The sequence below is a fragment of the Arachis hypogaea genome, chromosome 8, assembly GCF_003086295.3.
Source record: "Arachis hypogaea cultivar Tifrunner chromosome 8, arahy.Tifrunner.gnm2.J5K5, whole genome shotgun sequence".
Taxonomy (NCBI): domain Eukaryota; kingdom Viridiplantae; phylum Streptophyta; class Magnoliopsida; order Fabales; family Fabaceae; genus Arachis; species Arachis hypogaea.
Window position 1 is genome coordinate 41,855,552 of NC_092043.1, and position 13,945 is coordinate 41,869,496.

A 13,945-nucleotide genomic window follows, 5' to 3' on the forward strand; every position below is an offset into this window, starting at 1 on the left:
TAAGTAAATAAATGTAGAATATTTGAACATGTCTCAGGGTTAGTCGTACAGAATAAGATGGACTCATCAGCAAAAAGGAGGTGATTGACCTTGGGGCATTGCCTGTGAACCTGAATACATTGAATTAGTGTGCTTTGTTCTGCCTTGTGTAGCAAGAAGGATAGACCTTCTGTACAGAAAAGAAAAAGGTAGGGAGATAGAAGGTCTCCTTGTCGGATACCTCTATTTGGTTTAAAGAAACCATAGGGTTGCCTTCCATAATGACAGAATAAGAAGCAGTTGTCACTAATTCCGAAATCTACATAATCCACCGGGAGTCAAAACCAAACTTCTCCAAAATAAACAAAAAAGGTGTCTCTATCATATGCCTTACTCATGTCTAATTTTAGGGAATGGATCCTCTCAATTTTTTTTAACAATTGAGGAAGTAAAGTGTGATCTATTACCATTAATTTTATAAGTGGGACCAAGAAAAAATATAAGAGAGAGAGAGAGTAATGAAGGGTTAGAGATCACATTTTACTCCCTCAATTTTTTTTAACAATTGAGAGAATCCATTCCCCTAATTTTAGTGCCATTTCAGTTGTGAGCACTCGTTTTTTTTTTTTTCAAGTAATGCATGCACTCATGGATAATTAAGATATTGTCAGAAATTAATCTGCCTTTAATAAAAGCGCTCTACGTAGGCTAATTAGTTTGTTCATCATACCCTGAAGTCTATGTATAATGATTTTAGAGATAATCTTATAAAAGACCGAGGATAGGCTTATTGGTCTAACCTGAGTTATATCTTTAGCATATGGAATCTTGGAGATAAGACAAATCTAAGTGTGATTAAAACCTTTCAAAATTCTGCCTCCTAAGAAGAAGCTCCTAACTGCTTTTAAAATATGCTTTTGCCACGGAAGATGTCTTTCAAAATTCTGCCTCCTAAGAAGAAACTCCTAACATTCAAGGTCCTCATGACAAGAGGAGGAGATGTCTTTTTTAAAATATGCTTTTGCCACGGAAGCAATTCCAGCATTAGAAGTCGCCACTCCACCATTACCGTTATTTAGTTTCCAAATTCAGTTCCTCCTGGTACGATTTTTGAATTTCTGATGGAAGAAAGTCGTGTCATATCACCATATTTGAGCCATTTGATTCTAGATTTTTCCTTCTAATAAAATTTCTCATTTTGCAGTGCTTTCTTAAGTTTTTCTTTCAATTCTAAAATGGTTTCACCTCTATGGATTTCTGGTAAACGAAGTGACTCTAATTCGGATTGTAATGAATCAATCTCCAACCTCGAACTAGATCTATTTTCTTGCTTCCACTTGACAATCTTATGCCGATATCGCATTATTTTTTGAGCAAGAATATACATGGCTGATCTTTCAATCTGTTCATGTCAAACCTCTCTAACAATCTGTCTTATTTCCTCATTGGAACACCATCTTTCTTAAAATTTGAACCATCATTTAGACCTCTCAATTCTCGGGTTAGAGTCCAAGAGAATAGGGGAATGATCTAACCCTGATTCTGAGAGTCTAAGAATCGATGCACTAGGATAAAGTTGCTGCCAGTCAACTCCTACTAGGAACCGATTCAATTTCTCCTGTATTAACTCATCACCACTTCTTCTATTTGACCAAGTGAATAGTCATGGAACTGTTGAATGATTGATGTTAATTCAGTAAGCTGCAACATTCTATGTTTGTCATTTGAACTTAGGTAAATACCTAAAACATCGCAGGGATCACTAGAACCAGTTGCTAAAACTGATACTATAATGAAGAATCTAGCATGCTGTAAAATCTGGACAGTGTAGCCATATTTCCATGCCATTACCAAACCCTCAGATAAGCCATCCGGATCCACAATAAATCATTCTTTGAAACCACAGGATCTTAGTTTCACTTCAACTTGTCGAGATTGATTTTTTGTTTCGCAGATAAAACCAATCTCAGGAGAGTAGGATTTACAAATTCCTTTAAGATTGTAGATTGTCAAGAGTCTCCCCAAATCCCGATAATTCCATGAAAGTAGCTTCATATTTCTCTAGGTGCCACTTGAAGGCTAGCATCCTTTACCGTCATATCGTCAGATACAATATCATTGAGACAAATTTTTTTAGAGATATGATTGAGATCTTTACCTCTACTCCTCCATTTGAAACCTATCATTGACTTTTTGGCAAGTTGTTTTGGGCTTGGTTTTTTACTCTCTTTTCTAGACTTAGTCATGGCACTATTATTTTGTTGGACACTATTCAGGGGATAGGATAACTCCAACAAAGCATTAGAAGAAGAATTAGTAACAGTAGTGTTATCATCGTCACCTGATTCATCCTCCTTTTCAGTTCTAGAACCCGAATTGACAGCATTGTTATCTTTGTTATGGTTTTTCTGGTAGTCTTGTATACTTAATTTCGACATCCATGGGAGGATCGTGGTGGAACATGTAATGGAGCTTTCCGCCGAGGTGGGAGGTAGTGGTCGTGGTGGTTCTGTACACTCAACCTATGTACATGACGACTGACCTCTCGTACCACCGCTCATTCATGTCGCCATTCCATTGGAGGAGGCGGAGGAGGGCGGGAAAGAGTCAGACGAAGATTACGTGGCGGATAGTGCGAACAGTGATTCTTCCGAAGGCGGCGATGAGGATGAGTTTGTGCCGAGACGCCTGCCCAGACTGTGGCGCGCCATGTTCTGCCTCCACCTCACCCAATTTCGGCGCTACACACGGTGCCATGTCACTATCACAGTCTGGATCTGAACGCCATGCTTGAAAGGATTCCTTTTTCTGACACCGGTGAAGAGGATTACAACTTAGACGGTGGGAGTGGAGTTTCGGGTTAGTCACAGGTTCAAATGTTGAGAAGTAGTGCTGCAAGATGTGAAGAACTACAGTGTTCGCAGGAGTGCTGAGTATCGGGTGATCGAATCGGATCGGTTAAAGTACCATGTGCAGTGTCGTCCAGGCTAGCACAATCGAGCCCCAAGAAAACGCCCTACACTCCCCGAAGTCTCGGAGAAGAGGGAGCCAACGCAAGTGCACTAGGTTGTTGGACTTGTCTGTCATCAGATATCCTTCGATCAGTAACATAATATAGCACCTGACGTACTGTCGGAGGGCCTCTGGGTCGTCCGTGTGGGGGGGGGGAGGGATCTTGCGGACACAATCCTGCATCCACACAAGCTTGAGCGTGAATGAATCCTTCCTCTGCGCAGCCTGCTGTGGTGCCATCGGAGGCCTGGCACCAAGCAGCTGCTCCACCAACGCCCACGTCTAAGTATGGTACACCTACCGAAGTCACGGAGGCATCCCCCAACGGGGTTCCCATGTGCACGTAAGCCTAGGTAGTACGCCACATCCTGCAGGGTGATGGTGACCTTACCCCACGGAAAATGAAACGTGTGTGCTTTCGGACGCCATTACTCCACGAGTGCCGAAATCAGGGAATTGTTAAAAGTGAAATCCTTGAGGGGCACCGTGTCGCCGAATCCAGCCTCAACCATATACGGGACGATGGCGTCGGGTGGAGGAAGGGTATGGCTCACTCGCCAGGGTAGTAGAAACCGAGGCCTTTAAAGAATATACAAAAAATTCATCCTTATAAAGAAATAATCTTACATTTTTGGTTTATTTATTTCTTATACTTTTTTTTTTAGTTTTGCAATTAGAACAATTTAATATAATATACAAAACATTAAAGTAAAATAAATATTTCTTTGTTACTTACATCTATTTCTACTTAAGAACATATTTCTATGTGTCTAACTTACACATGTTTCTAAATTACATAGTGCATACTAAACAAACTTTGCACAAGCAAATAAAATTATAAATTCCTCCTAAAGACCTACTACTAAACCTGCCAACTACGTTCTAGTTATTCAGGACTACCCTAACCATGGCCACATACTTAGATTGAAAAAATAGAACAACACTAACCTCAAAGTCCGCTGCCCTGGTGTAATGCGACATGTCGTTCAACTTGTTGATATTTCCGTCGTTCCCTACCTAGCGCGTTATCGCAATATCAGTCGAAAATAGGATGAGAAAAAGGTTAAAAGAGAGGATAAAGTGGTTGACAAGGTCAAACTGGGGCCAGAATGACGTTGTGAATGACATATACTTATAAGCATCGATGGACCTTATCTCGTTTACAGTGTAAACAACGTTTGTAAACGAAATATACACATGGCAGTCTGACGTGTCTTATCTCATTTACATGAAAAGTCATATTGTTTACACTGCAAATGAAATATGAGAGAGAAATTTAAATCAATAAATAATTTTTAAATTATTTATTTTGACAATTATTACATTTATTTTATTTATTAAAATAAAAAATCCAAAAGACTTCCTATTCAATTTTTTAGCTAAAATTATTAATTTTTTATCTATTAATTTAGATAATTCAAAATTTTTTTTTCTCTTAGTTCTTCTAATTCACTTGATGACTCGCCTTTTATCATAAGCGATGATTTTAAAATGTGACTAAACTAATATGTCGGTAGAAGAAAATGAAGTACTTAACTAAAAGAATATTTTAAAGACGAATATAATTCAAATGTGAAATTGGAAGAAATAATTCCACCATTTATTCATTGTAAATTAGGTCAATAAGGCAGGTTCGGCCCCAAGTAGAGCTCTCACTCTCACAAGTTCTACTGTTGTCGGAAGTTGAATCCCAAGTCCCTAACCCTTGCTTGAGGCTCGATGGTATGCATAAGGAAGGCAACGGTGGATGACCTGCTGGCTATGCAGGCATGCAACCTCTTCTGCCTGCCAGAGAACTACCAGATGAAATACTACCTCTATCACATCCTCTCCTGGCCCCAGCTTCTCTACGTCGCCGAGGACTACAACGGCCGCATCGTCGGCTACGTCCTCGCCAAGATGGAAGAGGAGACTTCCGAGTGCCACGGCCACATCACCTCTCTCGCCGTCCTCCGCACCCACCGCAAGCTTGGTCTTGCCACCAAGCTCATGACGGCTGCTCAGAACGCCATGGAACAGGCGAGTTTCTTATTATCAATTGCTTATGATTTTGTCCCCTTCGATTTCGTTCTCCTTTGCGATTTTGTGGTGATTCCATTGCAAAATCACAGGAAAGAAATTCTCTGTACTTTTGTAGGATTGATCTCACTTTGAATTGATTGCTGCTATTAGGTCTTTATTTTGTTGAGTCCGTCTTTTGTCGAGTGTCTTTTGTTGAGTCGTTATTTTGTGTTATTATTTATCTTCTAACAAGCTCTACTTTACTTTGTTGAGAGAAAAGTTATATATCATATATGTTCGGAGAATTGATAAAATTTCACTTATTATGGTATAATTGAGTTTAACTCATAATCAATTATAAATTTTAGTTAACGGGAAAATGTACATAATTGATTTTGATCCACCATAATTGATTACGGGTGCATCAAACTGGGGGAATAATCTAAACATGCTCTAATTAATGTTGGAGACACTTTGGTATGTTGTTTCTGCTCTGAAATTGCTGGAATTGAGTTACTCATGGTCACCTTGATTTCATTCTTCTTGGGGTTTTGTGCTGATTCCTTTGCAAAATTCTAAAATAAAGCGATTTGTAATTAACTAATGTGGAAAACAAAAATGAGTGACACTTTGGTATATGATTAATCACTTTGCTACTGAATATTGTAGTTTCTGACTTTCTTTCTGAAGTTGCTGGAATTGAGTTATGCCATGGTTTCTGTAAGAGAAGCATTTTATATTTCTATTACTATCTGTGTCCTCATTTTAATTGCAAATTGTTACTTTGATTTCATTATATGTGGGGTTTGTTGTTTTTCCTTTGCAAAATCATAAAAGAAGTTTTGTAATTATTCATTGTTGAATTTGGTATCTAATTAGCGATTTTGCTACTCAAATTGTTGTTTCCATTAAAAGATTTTCGGAGGTTGAAGATTTGAATTACAGGTTTCTTATAGGAGTTAGTTCTTGCAATTGAATGGTTGCGTACAAAAAGAAAAATGTTTTTAAGGGTTTAATCTTGATGTTATTGGCAATCTCACGAGTGGAGTTATTTTCTTTCTCAGCTTGTCTGTCAATCTGTTTGGTTTTCGGTGAGCAAGTTCTGGGTTTCATTTGCAATTCAAAAAATGCTTGCCAGGGCTTGGTTTCTCTGTAGTTACAAGTTTGGTTATTATGAAATTAGAGATATTGTAAGGGTATATATCTAACCAATAAGGGTTAGGTGTGGTGGTAAGCAAGTTGGTCTTTAGGGTGATGACCAAAGGTCGAACTATGAAAAACGCCTTCATAGTTACAACAACACATAGTTGATTGTTTCATACCGTCTTCATGAATACTGTCAAAGAAAAAAAATATTTGCTTTGTAAATGTTGGTTTAGTAAATGTTTTTCCAATTTTCTCTCTCCCTTTCTTTATGACTTCAGTTAGCAAGCCATTTAAGTTCAAACATTTTTATTAGATGCTAATTTTTGTAATCACTAGTCAGTGTAGTTATCATAAAGTTGTATATATGTGCTTTATAGAAGGGGCTTAGTATATGAATTGCGAATTGTGGGTACTAAATGTGACAGGTGTTTGGTGCTGAGTATGTCTCCCTACATGTCAGAAAGAGCAATCGTGCTGCATTTAATTTGTATACAGAGACATTAGGTTACAAGATTCATGATGTGGAAGCGAAGTATTATGCAGATGGGGAGGATGCTTATGACATGAGGAAGCAGCTCAAGGGGAAGCAGACACATCAGCATCAGCATCATCATAGTGGGGGTCATCATCACCACCACCACCACCACCACCACCATCACCATCACCATCATCATGAGCATGGTGGTGGCTGTTGTTCTAGTGAAGCAAAGGCAGAGAAGACAGAGAACAGAAATGCAAAGGCCACCTGATTGTGAGAGCAATTTTCCTTCATTTTGTTTCTTTGGATTTTGTTGTTGTTATGGAAGAAACTGGGTCAGTGGCCAGTTTTGAATGGTCCAAATGGGTTGTCATTGTCTTCTGTACTTGTAGATTTATTGGTGTTTGTTGACGATTTTGTCTTAGTATGAACTTTTACTACTTTTACTTTATGATGCTTGAATAGACATGCTGCATTTCAACTTATCTGCAGATTTATCACTTGGAAATAATTTGGAAACTATTGATGGTTCTGAAGAAGTTATGTCCATTGTTGATATGCCTCTCTCTCTCTCTCTCTCTCTCTCTCTCTCTCTCTCTCTCTCTCTCTCTCTCATAGTCCACTCTTGTGAACGAAGTTAGTAAATGAAGATGATTAATAGTTATGTAACTCAGAAAGGATAGCTTGGTGTTTGTGGAGAGTTCCTTTTTGTTACGGTTGAAAAATATGACCATTTCCCAACTTATAATTTTAGTAGTAGGTTGCTTGTTGATCAATAACTTCTCTACGGAGATTGCCAATATTTGCTCTACACTGGATTTTGACCTGGCTAAAACATCCATGGATGTCATGGGCTGTGGATGGTAGAAAGGGAAAGCGAGTGTGTGGTTTAATTTAACCACCTAAAGTATTTCAAAGCAGATACTTTTCTGCGTTAATATTTCTCTTGCCTTTTGTTTTTGGTTATGAATATCTTAACTTGTGTCCTCTCGACAATTGGATGCTTGCTCAATCATCATTTTCACATTTTTTTCCTTTTTTTCTATTTGATATTAGACACCCATTTTTATCCTTTTCTTCATTTGTCGGATGCAACTAGGTGTCTAGTTGAGTAGGAGAGGATTTGACATTCAGCTATAGGTGTAAGAGAGGTTAATTATAGGTCCTTTGATTGAGTCTTTGTTTGCTTTTTGTTTTATTTATTTAATTTTTAATAAGTTTCACGTCTATTAACAATTACTTTTAAAAAAATAATTAAATATTAGTATTTTTGTATGACCAAAATTTTTTCAATTGCTCACTTATGTATAACTAGATCTTTTACCGATTTTTTTTTTATATGTTTAAACTATCTAAGGCGAGACTTTACTAATTTTTTTAACAATAAACGTTATTCTAGTCTCCCATATTTTCTTTCATTATTCGCTATACATATATGGTTACTCATCTGTCAAAAGTCAAAACATCCTCATTTTGGTCATATAAGTCTATGTTTATGTTATTTTTGACGTCTAATACTCCGTTCTACACAACATAACTGATTTAATAGTACTATGATAAAATTTATCTTTAAATTTTAAAAATAATTTTGTCATAGACAAAATTTGAACCACTAGCTATTTTGACAAACGTGCAGCTAGTAAGAATAAGGAATTAAATTTGAATATCAAAATTGCAAAATTTACACAGTATCTTCCAAAATTTTTAATAAGATGTGAGAAATAAAGAAAAAGGAAGTGCATCATATTGACCTCGTTCATAATGGATTGTCTTTCAAATACTAATTGTTGAATATTTTGTCAACTCTTTTATTGGGTTGTCGCGGCAGGCACAATTTTTCATTGAAAGCTTTTTTAACTGAATTTTGAAAATCACATTATACCTTTCTAAGAACATGGAATTATGAGGCTGATAAATGAATTGTAGTAAGGCAACAGTTTTGACACTTTGCAGCAAAACCCAATGTATGTGCTTGTCTTTTAGCAGGTTCCACATCGATGAAGTCACTTATGCTTCTCACATGAGAGTCATTAGAAATAGCAGCGTGGACAACAACACCAAACCACGCAGCCACGCATTATGTACAAAGCGAACTATTCTTTCGCCTTTTACTAAAGAATACCGTGTACGCCAATTTTTGAAGGGTTTTCTCCTATTTTAGGAGTTGCCCACAACAATAGTTATAAATTTTGGTAATTTTATTAATAAATTTTAAATATTTTGTAATATTTAGGATATAAATTTTGTTAATTTTATTAATAAAGTAGTTTCTAATGCTTTTATAATTTTGAAAATGGAACAAGAATCTCTTGATAGAGTAGTATTATTTTACTAATATTGTTTTACACTTTTACTAGAATGAGATCATGTTTGGTAAATTAATTATAGTATATAAAAAATATTATAAGAAATATTAAAAAGGGCAAATATTTAAGCTTTAAATTTATCAAAATTTAACTTTTACATATTGCATACTTAAATACAATTTTTTACTAAATTATATAGATATTGCATACTTAAATACAATTTTTTACTAAATTATATAAATCGTTAGGGGTCTTACAGATTCTAAATGTACATAAACCGTTACATTTTTTTAACGGTTTATGTTGATATGCAAAATGGCTAGGAACCGCGACAAGGGTTTTGTGATTTCTGTGTATATGTGAAATGTGCATAAACTATGACGTGATTTCTGTGTATATGTGAAATGTGCATAAGCTATGACAGGAGTCCAACGGTTTATTAGTATAAATACGTGAGAGGAGAGTCGTGGAATATTCAATTGGAGCCATTTTCATCTTTTTAGAGAGAGAAAGAGATGTTCTAGAGAGAGGAAGATAGGAAAGTGTGGTGAGGAAGACAAAGTTCTTCACGTTTAGCGAATTCGGCTATTCTAATTTTGCTGGGGCCGGGACCATAGCGGATGAACGCAGTCTTTACCCGCTCAACGACGTTGCGCACGTTGTCGGCAGCATCAACAAAGAAGTAAGTTTATTTTTTTTTAGTTATTGAATTTCATATAACATAAAATGTAGTTTTCGGGTGCACTAGTTAGAACACATAATTTAGGATTGGCCAGTTTAGGATTTCAAAATTAAAACGTAAAATTTAAACGTATGATCAAATGTTTAAGTAGAATGATGATCCTCTTGTATTTAAGATATAGGGTTCAAATTTCAAGGCATGTAGGCTTGTTGTTTTAGTATCGTATTTAAAAATTAAGATTTAAAATTTTAGCCTTTAAATATGTAAGTTTAAATTCTAATATTATAGTTTTAGTTGTTTAGAGTTTAAAATTTAAAGATTAAATTTTGTAAATAGAACCTAATGGTTGTATTTTACATTCTTAAATTTTAAAATTAGGGTTAAGTACTTTTTTCGTCCTTAAGGTTTGAGGCTAAAATCAAAATCGTTTTCAACCTTTTTTTTGTTATTAAAATCATCCTCAACATTACAAAACGTTATAAAATCATTCTTTTGTCCATAAACAACATTTTTTGAACAATTTTACCCTTAAACAAAAATAATAAAAAAATCTCCATACCCTCATCATTAACTTCACATCATCATCATTGCTTCGCATCTCCTCCCTCTCCCTTTCGTCACCACCATCACCACTGCTACCATAACCATGACCACTGCCATCATAACCAACACACCTTCTTTATCGCTATTACCCGTTCATCATTCTAAATTATTATCACCCGCTCATTACTCCCGACACTTTTCTTTCAGTAACAACAACAGTCCCAAAATAAATCAACAGCAACATCCACAAAATAAATCAACAAAAAATTCAGATTAAATAATAATTTAATAATCATCAATAACAATTTCAGATCCAAAATCAGCAACAACAGAAATAAAAAAAATTAAAAAAAAGAGATGATTTTTATGTTCTTAAAAAATTAAAAAAAATAAAAAGAATGGAAGAACGAAGATAGAAACAGAGAACTCAAAAGAGGGGTGGTGTTGCTGCCATCCATTGCTGTCGCAGTTGAGAAAAATAGGAGGAACGACGTGTGGAAAGCTACTGCTACTAGTGCTGTCGCAGCTGTGGTTGAAGAAAGAAACGACGGTGATGGAGAACGACGTGATGGCGGCAGCCAGAGCTGAAACCACTGGAGTAAGAAATCCAAATCGGTGGCCAAAGCTGAAACGACGCCGTTGAGGTCGATGCCGACATGGTTGTCATTTGGTGGGTGGCTGAGGAAGGTGAGGCCAACGCCAATGGAGGAAGGGTTGAGATTAGTGATGGAGAGGAAGAATAAGGTGGAGAAGGAGGTAAGGACGGAGATAGTAGGACAGCAGAAGGGGAGATAAGAAGAATTGGGGTTGGGATTGGGGTTTGGGAGTTTCGAAGATAAGGGTATAAGGAAGGGGATGGAGAGAGAAGAAAGGGAAAAGATACGAGAGTGGGGGTGCAGGTTGGGGGGTATGAGGAAGGGGATGGGGAGAGAAGAAAGGGAAAAGATACGGGAGTGGGGTGTAGGTGGGGGGGGGAGGTGTTTTATTTTTTAATATTATTTTTATTATTTATGAAGGTTGTGGTAGGCTTAGAGAATGAGGGGTTGAATCTATGCCTTCCTTTTAAGTTGTAGTTATGACCCTTTAAACAAACTTTTAGTTCTGATTCTGTTTGTACTCAGCAGCAAAAATTTATGAGACAATTTATTTTGTCTCATGAATATCAGAAAATAAAACACAGTAGAGAAGAGAAAAGTTAACACCAGCATATATCCTGGTTTAGTTGCCTTGTGCTATGCAACCTACGTCCAGTCTCCTCCACAACAATGGAAGAATTTTTACTATAGTTAAAAGTATTACATACACCAATTCTACAGGATTGACCCAATTCTTTCACACTCAAGTTCTAACCTAACTTGACATTGGCTATGCTAATACCTAACTATTCACTCTTAGTGCTAACCCAACTAAGAAAGGGATACCTTACAGGTACAAGATACAAGACATAGACATACCTAAAGAAATCTGAAAATAATTCTAGGCTTTTCTCTCAAGTGTATCACTCATCCTTTTTCAACTCATGACTTTTACTTGAGCTCTCTCACTATGCCTTTACTCAAAAGAGATTACAAAAAGATAAACATAGAAAAGTACATTACAATCTGTAAAACATGAAGGAGATTGACTTCATCAACAGCCTCTTTGCTATATGCAAAACCAGATTTGCAAACCTCAAATTCAGTTCTTCAATATTGGCCGAATGCTTCTTTGAAAGAAAGCATTATCCAAGTAGAAGAACTTTTTTACAGAATACAACTCACTAAACTCTGGTTTTCTCTCCTTGGTTCTGAATGAAGAAAAATATTCTTTTATCTCCTTGCATGTTGCTTGGTTGCTCTTCCTAGGTCAACTTCTTGAATCTTGAGCTTCACCAACCCAACCGTTCACTTATTCCTATTAATCATCAAAATAGGGACTTTGCTTTTGACTTCTCTATCTTGACCGAAAGTCACATTATCAGCAGAGAGTGATTTCTTCAATGGTAAACCCAGATCTTGACCATTGAAACACAACTTGGTCTCCAAGACATATTCTCAGTCGTTGATGTACAGCAGTAAAGAATAGAAATTCTCTTTTCCATATCACGCAAAATGGAGTGGCAGAGTGTTGAAGAAGAAGAGAAGAAAGTGTGATGCATGAATAAGGAAATGGTTTACCTTTAATCTTTTCTTAAGCTTGATTTGGTTTGAACTTGCTGATTTGACATCTGCCTTTCAAGCTTAATCTCTCTCTTTCTTGCTTCTTTGGTGATTAGCTTAGGGAAGAAGCTCTCTCTCTCTTTCTCACTTTTCTGAGTTTCTGACCAACACACAGAATTGAACGTTGCTTGTGATGTGAGATCAAATTGGAGGAATTTTTTGGTAACGGGCTTGTATCGGATTTGTTTCATGCAACCCGTTTGTCTCATCTGACTTCTTTTCTTTGTTTTTCTTTGGGCTTCTATTTTTTTGTTATCAGCCCACCATCCTTGCTATTTTATTTTCATTCTATTTGGGCTATTAAATTGAATTTTGGCCTGCAACATTTAATAAATAATTAGTAATATGCAATTATCAATAATCAACACTAATTATTTATTTTGCCCAAAAATAATATTTGTCATCACTAATTAATTTAGTTAATTTCTTAACTCAATAATTTATATTAATTATTAAGGGTAACTTGATTTTATAACATTTTGTAACATTGAGGATGATTTTAATAACAAAAAAAGGTTAGAGACGATTTTGATTTTGGCCTCAGACCTTAGGGACGAAAAAAGTATTTAACCCTTAAAATTATAAGTTTTGTAGTTTAGTTTTTTAAATTTAAGATTTAGTTTTTAAAATTATAAGTTTAGTATTTGATTATTTTAAATTAAAGAGTTGAGTCTTATATTTAAGTTTTATTATTTTAAATTTATTATCGTAGGACTTATGGATTTAAAAGTTGGACATTTATCACTTGTTGTGTGATACATTTAGAAGCGTTTCAAACTGATATGTAGAAGTTTAGTAATTTTGTTTTGCCAACATAGTAAAATTAGTTTGAAAAATATGTAATTCTGAAGTATATCTAAAATGTTAGTTAAGATTGGATAGATAGGATACTTGTAATGTTTGTTTCTATTTATAATCTATGGGTTAAACTTGTTAATGATGAAACTTTATTTGGTTTGGTTATTTCTCTCACATACTATAGTCAAGTAGGTGTATTTATAATGTCTGAAGGCAACAGAACATGTCTCTACATGACAGGATCATACCCTATTTGTACCACCTGGCAAGGCTCAGCACAAGGTGGTTCTAGTTGGATGAGCCCCTAGTCAGTGCATTCATTGAGAGGTGGCGTCTTGAGATGCACACTTTTTATATGCCATTCCGGGAGTACACCATCACGCTGCAGGATGTTGCATAGCAGCTGAAGTTGCCCGTGAATGGTACGGTTGTACTCGGATGCCTTACAGATTTCGAAAAGCTGATGGATGATGACAGACCTGCTTAGGAGTGGTTTCAGGAACTATTTGGCGAGATTCCCTCGCCGAATAAGGTAAAGTAGTTTACAGTTCACTTCACCTGATTCCATGACAGATTCAGGGTGCTGCCAGAGGATGCTACTAAGGACGCTGTACGCATATATGCACGGGTTTACATTATGATGCTGCTATCTATTCAGTTATTGGGTGACAAGAGTGAAAATCGGGTTCATATATGGTGGTTGCCCTTTGTGGCAAGGCTTGACGAGATGGGCAGTTATAGTTAGGGTTCGGCATCGTTGGCATGGCTATATCGATGCATGTGTTGGGTTGCCAACGGAAAT

At 36.2% G+C, this 13,945-nt stretch overlaps 1 protein-coding gene and 1 non-coding gene across 2 annotated transcripts; both read left to right on the forward strand.

Moving 5' to 3' along the window:
- Nucleotides 1-4,469: 4,469 nt before the first annotated feature.
- On the forward strand, nucleotides 4,470-7,155 carry LOC112707543 (N-terminal acetyltransferase A complex catalytic subunit NAA10). The gene is made up of 2 exons (XM_025759305.2): nucleotides 4,470-5,010; nucleotides 6,564-7,155. The coding sequence occupies exons 1-2, from the start codon at nucleotides 4,711-4,713 to the stop codon at nucleotides 6,885-6,887; spliced, it is 624 nt and encodes a 207-aa protein (XP_025615090.1). The 5' UTR covers nucleotides 4,470-4,710; the 3' UTR covers nucleotides 6,888-7,155.
- Nucleotides 7,156-8,684: 1,529 nt separating this feature from the next.
- On the forward strand, nucleotides 8,685-8,800 carry LOC112708529 (U5 spliceosomal RNA). The gene has a single exon (XR_003156383.1). It is a non-coding gene; the product is annotated as a U5 spliceosomal RNA (small nuclear RNA).
- Nucleotides 8,801-13,945: the final 5,145 nt, after the last annotated feature.

Bases quoted from the DNA above. Each gene is read 5' to 3' on its own strand.
- LOC112707543 (XM_025759305.2), top strand. From the start codon at position 4,711: ATGGTATGCATAAGGAAGGCAACGGTGGATGACCTGCTGGCTATGCAG. The intron at 5,011-6,563 runs GCGAGTTTCTTA...TAAATGTGACAG, and splicing joins CTCAGAACGCCATGGAACAG to GTGTTTGGTGCTGAGTATGT.